The sequence below is a fragment of the Octopus bimaculoides genome, chromosome 18 (genome assembly GCF_046866305.1).
Source record: "Octopus bimaculoides isolate indiv1 chromosome 18, ASM4686630v1, whole genome shotgun sequence".
Taxonomy (NCBI): Eukaryota; Metazoa; Mollusca; class Cephalopoda; order Octopoda; family Octopodidae; genus Octopus; species Octopus bimaculoides.
In genome coordinates, this window is record NC_142945.1 from 6945297 (window position 1) to 6955296 (window position 10000).

At 34.7% G+C, this 10000-nt stretch overlaps 1 protein-coding gene across 1 annotated transcript in view; it reads left to right on the forward strand.

Annotated features, from left to right (window-relative positions):
- LOC106870034 (sodium/hydrogen exchanger 9) overlaps positions 1-10000 on the forward strand; it is a 100756-nt gene that overhangs the window by 64893 nt on the left and 25863 nt on the right. The window contains exons 8-13 of the mRNA XM_089365685.1: positions 2929-3034; positions 3372-3460; positions 4488-4600; positions 5554-5666; positions 6633-6786; positions 7624-7672. Of these exons, the coding sequence (XP_089221811.1) occupies positions 2929-3034; positions 3372-3460; positions 4488-4600; positions 5554-5666; positions 6633-6786; positions 7624-7672 (624 nt within the window). The remainder of the gene's footprint in view (positions 1-2928; positions 3035-3371; positions 3461-4487; positions 4601-5553; positions 5667-6632; positions 6787-7623; positions 7673-10000) is intronic.

The following is a 10000-nucleotide window of genomic DNA, read 5'->3' on the forward strand; positions in this document are numbered from 1 at the left end:
GACCTCAAGAGACAACTAGTTAGAAGTTCATGTTGGTGTTATGCCTAGGGTGCCATATATTTGGTTTTGTACAAAGTATTGTTCTAGAGAATGTTTAAGAAAACATAAGAAAATTATGAGTTTGTTTCAAAATTTAAGATTATTATAAAATAAGTATTAACTGAACATTTGGGTCAATAGTAGAATGGATTCTTCTTATTATTATTACTATTCATCCAAGGCTGTGAGCTGGCAGAATCGTTAGCACACTGGGGAAAATGCTTAGTGGCATTCTGTCAGTCTTCATGTTCTGTATTATTATTATTATTATTATTATTTTCTTGATGCCAGATCACCGCCTTAATAATAATAATAATAATAATAATAAGAAGAAGAAGAAGAATTTCTTCTTTAGGTATAAGACCCAAAATTTGTGGGGAGGACTAAGTCAATTACATTGATTCCAGTGCATTACTGGTACTTATTTAATCGACCCCGAAAGGATAAAAGGCACAGCTGACCTCAGTGGGATTTGAATTCTAAAAGTAAAGATTTGAAAGAAATCCTGTTGAGAATCTGTTATGTTTCACCAACAATTCTACCAACTGACATGGTATTTTAGTCTACTAAGTCCGAAAGAAAGAAAGGCAAAGTTGATTTTAGTGAGGTTTGAACTCAGAATGTAAAGAGCTAGAACAATTATTGTTAATATTTTTTTTATTTTTTTACTGGCACTGTAACAAGTCTGCCAAAGTGGAAAACTAAAACAACAATAAATAAATAATTTGTTTGTTTTGCGACACAGCTTACCAATGGAGACGAACATGTAATAGTTCAAACTTCAAATATAATATCAATATTTACATATTTATGATAGGTAATTCTTATTGTGTAAGGCAAACCATATGGTGCACACACACACACACACAAACACTCAGACATGCACACAAATATTTCCATTATTAATCAGTCCATACAGTGAATGGAAAAATTTAGTGTTTTAAGATGAGGTGACTTCTGTTTGTGGAATAAATGAGTAACTACCATTGAAAACAGTTGAGTCCATGATATGTAGCACAGAGGGGGAAAAGACACCTGTAGTAGCTGTTGTTGCTTAGCCCAGTGTTTCTCACAGTGGATATCAGAAGAATTCTGGTGGGATGGCTGGTGGCGGGGGGGAGTTAAAAAGAGGACAGATAAATTGTTATGTTTAACCATTTCACTGCCATATTTTTGTTGAAATATGCTGCCTTTGATTTAGTTAATTTCAAAAACCATGTTGTCATTATCAAATTGGTGTTTAAGGCAACGAGCTGGTAGAATCGTTAAGCACATCAAGCAAAGTGCTTAGCAGTATTTCATCCATCTTTACATTCTGAGTTCAAATCCCATCAAGGTTGACTTTGCCTTTCATCCTTTTTGGGGGGTCGATAAATTAAGTGCCAGTGAAACGCTGGGGTCAATGTAATCAACTAGTCCCTTCCTCCAGATTTTCAGGCTTTGTGCCTATAGTAGAAAGAATTATTAAATTGGTGTTTGCAATAAGAATTCCCATAAGAAGGAAGGTTTGAGGATAACTTCATCTCATTATCCAACCCGCCTTGGAGGCCCTGAAAAAAATAAATGATAACCGGTGCAGCTTTTCCCCCTCGCTGGCTAAGTAATGAAAAATATACAAATATCTGTTAAGTGTAATCAAACGAAAACAAAAGGAAATTATTTTATAATTAATAGTATTAAAGTTTTTTTTTTTTTTAGATTATAGGTGTAGTTGTGACTGAATCATAACAATTTTGCTTCTCAATCATATGGTTCTAGGTTCAGTCCTACTTTGCCACTGTGTGAGACTGCTATAGCCACAGGTTGACCAAATCTTTGAGTGAATTTAGTAGACAAACTGAAAAATGCCCATATATATATATATATATATATATATATATATATATATATATATATATATACGTATGTGTGTATGTGAAGGCACATGGCTCAATGGTTAGGCTGTCAGGCTCACATTCATGAGATAATAAGTTTGGTTCCCAGACTGGGTTGTGTGTTGTGTTCTTGAGCAAGACACTTTATTTCACATTACTCCTGTCCACTCAGCTGTAGAAATGAGTTGCAATGTCATTGGTGCCAAGCTGTATCAGTCTTTACCTTTCCCTTGGATAACATCGTTGGTGTGGAGAGGGGTGGCCGGTATGCATGGGTGACTGTTGGTCTTCCATAATCAACCCTGCCTGGACTTGTGCCTCAGAGGGTAACTTTCTAGGTACAACTCCATGGTCATTCATGCCCAAAGGGTGACTTTATCCACATATATATTTATACATGTGTGTGTGTGTGTATGTAATATATGTATATCTATGTGTATATCTTTGTGTTTGTACCCTCTCCTCACCCCCCGCCAATTAGCATCCAGTGTTGATCTGTTTATGTTCCTCACAACTTAGCCATTCAACAAAAAGAGTCTGATAGAATAAGGAGCGGGTGCTTAAAAAAATAAATCCTTGGGTAGATTCGTTTGATTAAAAAGAAAACAAAAAAAAAAACCCCTTCAAGATGAAAGAGAAAAGATATGTTAGGATGAGGAGAGATGGTCAGGTGCCGATTAACCTTCGTTAGGCCTCTCTGGCAGGTGTGAGTGGTGTGATCAATGTCCAGCCTGAACATCTGGCAGAAAAATAAAAAAAAATAACCACGGCTAGAATCCAAAGTTCTGCCCTAAATATTTACAGCAGAGTGAAATTAATCTGCTAAAAGCACCCAAACTGCCGACTAGTTATCTGAAAAAGCTAGCTGGTTGTTTTAGGCCTGCACCAAGGTTTTTTATTTCATTGTTGTTACACTTGCTAGTCCAAAAGTCAGTCATTTGAAAAGGGACAGTGCCCATGATATTTGCGATATAGCAATGCATGTACATATATATGTTTCCTTAACTTGATTTACATGACAAAATATACAAAGATTCGAGAATATCCTTTATTAGAAACAGCACTGTTCTTCTTGATGTCTTACAGTACGTTCCAAGCTGCCGAGGCTGCTGGACTAACAGGTACGTTGGTGATGTGGTGTCCTTAATGAGTGGTCAGTTAGTAAATGGTTGAATGCAGATAATGGTGAAAGTGTGTGAGAACGTAAATATTTGTGCGAGTGTGTGAGTGTATGTGTGTGTGTGTATGTTCACTTATGTATATGTGTGCATATGAAAATTCTGTATATGTATATTCAGGTAATTATTATGGTATTGTTTGGCTCCAGACTGGCTCTGATCAAGCTGCCTTATACCTTGGAGGAGAACTTTCTAAGTACAAAAAAACAAAAAACATAAATACTATCATCACCATCATCATTATTATTTAACGTCTGTTTTCCATGCTGACATATTTCAGGAATTGTTGCTGTCCTATTTTGTGGTATTACTCAAGCTCATTATACTTATAACAATCTCTCGTCAGAATCGAAAGCGAGGACAAAACAAGTAAGTAAAGTGGATCAAGTGTCCTGTGAGATTTTTTATCAAGACCGCAGTGTTTGGCAAGCATTATGTAATGATTAGGACCTGATTGTTGTAATTACTCTAATTATGAATTTTTGTCTGTGAGTCGGCTCTTTCAAGTTGAAACATGCCACACAAAGCTGTTTACCTGTTTTGTCAGTGACTACACAGTTTCAGCTGTTATACTGTATTTAAGGTGCAGACATAGCTGTGTGGTTTGGAGGATTGATTCCCAACTACATGGTTTCTGGTTCAGTCCCACTGCGGGTTATTCTATAGGGTAATTTCTTTCCCTATAGCTCTGGGCTGACCAAATTTTGTTTGTGAATAGTATTGGTGAACAGAAACTGAAAGAAGCACATTGAATGTGTGTGTGTATGTGTGTGCATTTATATTTATATAGAAGGCACGTGGTCTTGTGGATGGCCATGTTGCACTCATGATTGTGAGATTGGGGTTTCAATTCCCAGATCAGCTGTGTGTTGTGTTCTTGGGCAAATCACTTCTTTTCGTGTTGCTCCATTCCTCCCAGATGTAAATGAGTAAGCCTGCAACAGACTAGACTGCTGATCAGGGGTAATGTGGGCCTGCTCACCTAGCCAGCAGGGTGGCACCATTCAAAAGCTAAAACAATGTAAAGGGCCTTGTGAGCAGTGATGCATAATAGCATCCAATAGTCTGCTAGCAGCAGTATTGTTAATGTTGAAAGAAATGTACCTTACACTATTTCTTCTGACTCTATATGTTCTGAGTTCAAATTCCGCCAAGGCTGACTTAGCCTTTCATCCTTCCAGGGTGGATAAATTAAGTACCAGTGAAACACTGGGGGTCAATGCAATCAACTAGACCCTCCCCCAAATTTTCAGGCCTTGTGCCTAGTGTAGAAAAGTTTATTATTGTTATTATTATTGTTATCATTATTATTCTATTCACTTGTAAATTATTATATTGCCTTTTTTTTTTTTTGTCATATATGTTTTCTCATTCTTGTTTGACTTTCTTTTTGCAGTTGTTCGAGCTATGCAACTTTTTAGCTGAAAATTTTGTATTCCTCTATATTGGAGTGTCTGTATTTACTTTCCAAGCCATGAAATGGCATGCAATTTTTATATTTTCAGCATTTGTATCCTTTTTCCTAACAGATTTTTGTAAGATACCATATAAATTGTTGTTAAAGGCAGGCTTTCTTTTATTCTTAAATGTAACAAAAAGTTGCCATGCATCTAATGTGACCATATTATGATTGGAGTGTGAGCGAGTGTGATGAAGCATCTTAAATTTGATTTTACCATAAAATATACTTTTCTTTCCACTAAAACATAGGGGGTTTGCCTTATTCAAGATCGTATTTTATACACTAGCAAATACAGTACTTTCATTATGCTATTTTCTCTATTGTGCATGCAGATATCTTAATAATATCACGTTTTATCATGGGTGTTTGGTTCCAACAAACAAACTACACGTTAAATGAATCGGTAATAAATGAAAAATAGAACATAAAGTGAAAACCAGTTTCATTCTCCAGAGCATTGTAAATGGTTGCTGGAGTAAGCCTTTGCAGTTTTAGTGGAATTTTAACTAGTTGCTGACCCCTGTTATTACAGATCAGTTCTTAGTAAGCATAACATGGTCTACAACTGAGCAAATTATGTCCTACAGCTTTTCCTTTTTCTCTACTACGACGATCTCTGCTGCTTACTATATCTTACCCAACACACACACACACACACACACACACACACACACACACTCATTCCTATAAACCACTTGATACACCTCTCTTCCTCTTATCACTCCTATGGCCATTTCCTCCATAACACCCAGAGATATGTATTATAGGACCAGGGATGATCTCAAGCAGGATGATCCCAACCAAAACTGGTCAACTGGTCACCTTGATTGGTTGTATATCATTTTCCACAACTGTATGTGAAAATGGCAATTTTTTCCTTCTGGTTTTCTTCCGATAGATTTTTCTATGTGGTTCCTGTTATTTATAGAACTGAATCTCGAATACATTTACAAAACTATAACTCTATCAGACATTAATTATTTTCCTTAACAGTAATTCATTTTGCAATAATTATAGCAAGATTTTCTAATGTTTACCCGCTGTCCTATTTGCTAAATTTAGGACGGAAGAACAAAATTAGTTTTGCTTTCCAACACATGATGATGTTTGCTGGTAAGTTATTGTTTAAACATCTATCTATGTATGTTTATTATATTAATGATTTATTCATTTTTAATTGTGGAACCTGTGACTATCTGATTGTGTGTGTGTGTGTGTCTATATATACAGACATACGTGTAAGTTAAATTCAACTTAGGTTGAAAGTCAACAAACAAAATTTGCTTCAGAAGCGTTGAGATGTATTGAGAGATGCAGATAAAGAAATAATTTTATTCTCAAACGCAGGATAATGCTAATAATATAGGTTGAACAGGATAAACTATCCATATTTTGCAGAAACACACCCACGTATATATATCCACACACAGTACAAACAAAAGTCTATCGCCATGTCCATTAGACTTCAAGGTCACATGATAGGTATTTAGATAATTAACATTAAAACATATGGTGTAGATTTAAAGTACTAGTAACCTCTCTATTTGTTTCCATCTTTATTTTTTTCTATCTCTCTCTGTGAATGTAATATATATATATGTGTATGAATGTATGTGTGTATGTATGTGAATGTGTGTGAATATTATTTGTGAATGGTTGCATATGTATGCATGTATATACAAGAATGTGTACGTATGTATGTGAATGTATATGTACGTGGATATCTATATTTATATACATATATGCAAATGTATGTGTATCTATGCAGATGCGTGTATATGTCTGTAAATATATAAATGTATATGTATGCATGTGGATCTATGTATATGTGTACATCTACAAAAATGTGTATGTATGTATGTATGTATGTATGTATATATATATATACAAATACACTTTCACATATATGCATACATATATGTGTGCGCATATATATATACCTATACACAGACATTCCCAAATATGCATACCTATATGTGTGTGTGTGATTGCATATGTATGTGTCTGTGTTTAAATACATATACCTAAGTGCAAATATGTGTCAGCTTGAATATGTCCTGATTATGTATTTCTTTACAGGTTTACGAGGAGCAATCGCTTTTGCTCTAGCCATTCGGAACACGTCAACGGCAGCCCGACAGTACATGGTATCTGCCATCATGATGGTTGTTCTTGTAACAGTCATAGTGTGTGGAAGTATGACCACGCCCATGTTACAGTGGCTCAAGATCAGGTATGAAATAACAAAGACAGAATCAAAAATTCTCCTTTGCTTTTATAATTAACCCTCTTGTGACCATATTTCTATTCAAAGTACACTTACCTTGTTTTAATTGATTTTGAAAAATAACAAAGAATTTAGTTGCAAGAGACCTGTTCTGCACTGGTTCCTTCTCTTATACTTTTACCCATCTTTTGTCCCTGATTTATTAGCATAAAGTTGCCCTGCCACCTTTCCAGGGTTCGTAGTCTTGCAAACCACATGACAGTCTCACAAGTGTTGGTGACATGAAAAACACATCCAGTATATACTGTGAAGTGGTTGTCATTAGAAAGGGCATCCAGCCTTTGAAACCATGCTAAAGCAGATACTGGAGCACAATGCAGCTGTTGGGGCTATCGGATCCTGTCAAACCATCCAACCCATGCCAGCATGAAAGATGGAATTTTAAACAATGATGATGTTGATGATGAAATTAATATGAAATTTTGATGGAAGGTTTTAAAATTTAGATCAATTTAACCTGTTAGCATTCACGTTATTCTGTCAAAATCAATCCTTATTTATTCACATGATTTTGAATTAATCATACAATCTCTTGTAGCTTTGAGATTTTGATGATGTGATTTTTATTTTTAGGATGATATTGTAGGAGAGGTGTGAGAGGCCAGATATGGCTAGACAAACCTTTTAGCCTTCACATTATTCTCTCAACAAGTGAAAAAGCTCTCTCTCCCTCTATCTATCTATTTATCTGTCTATTTATCTATCTATTTATCTATCTATCTATCTATCTATCAGTAACAACAGCAAACTCATATTCCAAATGTTTCCTCTGATTTATTCCAGAGTTGGTGTTGATGAAGAACACGAGCAGCCATTTGAGCCTGTGCGTACCGTAAGTATTACCAGAAGCTAATTACTAACATTTTTCACATTACACACACACTTGCATGCATACATACACACATATACGCACATACACCCCCCTACACACACACACACATTCAGTGGAAGAGAGTGCAGCAGGCCACTAATGCTGAGTCACTATAGCAATTGAATAGAATGTTTTGCAATTATTCATCAAGACCCCTGTTCTCTGAGTTCAAATTTCAACAAGGTTAATTGAGCCTTTCATATTTCCAGGGTTGATAAATAGAGTACCAGTCATACGTGGGGATCAAGTCTTCTCTTTCTCTGACTCTTCTCTTTCTCTGACTCTTCTCTTTCTCTGACTCTTCTCTTTCTCTGACTCTTCTCTTTCTCTGACTCTTCTCTTTCTCTGACTCTTCTCTTTCTCTGACTCTTCTCTTTCTCTGACTCTTCTCTTTCTCTGACTCTTCTCTCTAGATGCCTTGCAGTAATTTTTCAAGTTTTTTTTGCATTCTAAATTCAAATCCAATCATGGCCTACTTGGGTGGTAGACCTTATCCATCACCCAGTTTAATAGCACCACCTGGCACCATGTTTGCTTTTAGCAGAGTCCACTTTGTTGCGAGCATTCAGGCCATAGATACTGCTTCCTCTTCTGAATAAATGAGAAAAGAAAAAAAACGAGAGAAATACGTTTTTCTGTCTGTCTGTCTGTCTGTCACTCTCCCCCATTTTCATTATTGTCACTCATTATTTAGAGCTGTCACTACTTTCTCTGTTTAACATATATATGTGCGTGTACAGATGTGTGTGTAGGTGTATGCATACATACATACATAATCATCATTTTAATTTCTAATGATGATGATGGTACAGGTATGTATGTGTGTACACACATTCGCTGTTACCCCCACTCTTGCTCTCTTGGGTCACCTTTATGGGTTGTTTTATTTATTATTCGTTTATTTTTCTTCCCTTTGTTTTAAAATTCCAATTAGCTTAGCTTTCTTTAAGGAAACCAAATATTTGTTTAGGTTTTTAGAATTCCAAAAATGACAACAAAAAAAAAAAAACAAAAACAGAGAAATTTTTTCCAGACTTTATATGTTTTTCAGATTTCCAAATAATCTATTATTGTTATGTGTTATACATGTTATATATATGTGTGTGTTTGTTTTATTTAAAATTTGTATTGTGTTTTGGTTGCTTCACTTTGATATCATATTTATGGGTGTGTGTATGTGTGTGCATGCGTGAGTGTGCACATGTGTGTGTATTTTCCTTCTCTCCTATCCGTTTCTGATTTGGCATTTTTTGTCTTTTGCTTCCACAAAATCTCTTTTACATCTCCAAAGTAGATGTGCATGTCAGATTTTGCATGCTTATAAAACCTCTTGTTTATTTATTTATTTATTTATTTATTTACTTACTTATTCTGTTCACTAACAATTCTACTAAAATTATACATGTTACTGAGATTTGTTCCAAGCAGAAATGTTTAGCAAAACCAATTAATCAATTTAGTTAATTAGTTAATATAAAACACACGTGTTAAACATTGCGTGAGAAGTGAAAATCTGTCTACAAAAATTTGCATCTTAAAAATATTTCAACAGTTTATTTAATTCTGTTCATGGAAAACCAAATATTGTCTAAAATATCATGAAATGTAATTAATTCTAATCCTAAAGGCTGAATCCTACTTATTAAATCCATATCTATCCTGAAATAAATTTTTTTTAAAGAAACAAATTAAAATTGTCCCAATGATTATTGCCCAAAATTATCCCATAATTTGTAAATTTGTCATTGGTTTAACTGGCATAGAATATTGTATTAAACATGTTAAAATCTTTTAGAGTTCATTTTTATAACATTTTTTTCCAGTCCTGATCTATAATACTTAAGGAGGACTAAATAAACACATATATTGTCCTAAATCCCTCCAAAATTTGTAAACTTATTATTAGTTCAACTAGCATAGACTTTTGTAGGAGATGTATTAAAAAGCACCTGTTGCAATGCTATAGAATTAATGTTTTAAAACTCATTTTACTTTTATAGTCATTTTTTGTTTTCAGTCCTGGTTCATAAGAAAAATTAATTTTATTTAAGCTATAGCCAAACAAAGCTGCTAATGTCATAGACTTTCCAAATATCCATGATAGTAACATCGGTTGAGATAAAGCTGAATAATGTCTGAAACTCCTCAGAACACACTTCATTATAATTCCATCTTCATCAATTTACATAATTTCTTTTCATCTGCATCATCTAATATGCACAACAACTCAGAAGATTGACTACTTTTGTTGTTGTGCATGACTTACAGCAGGGGTCGGGCAACTTTTTT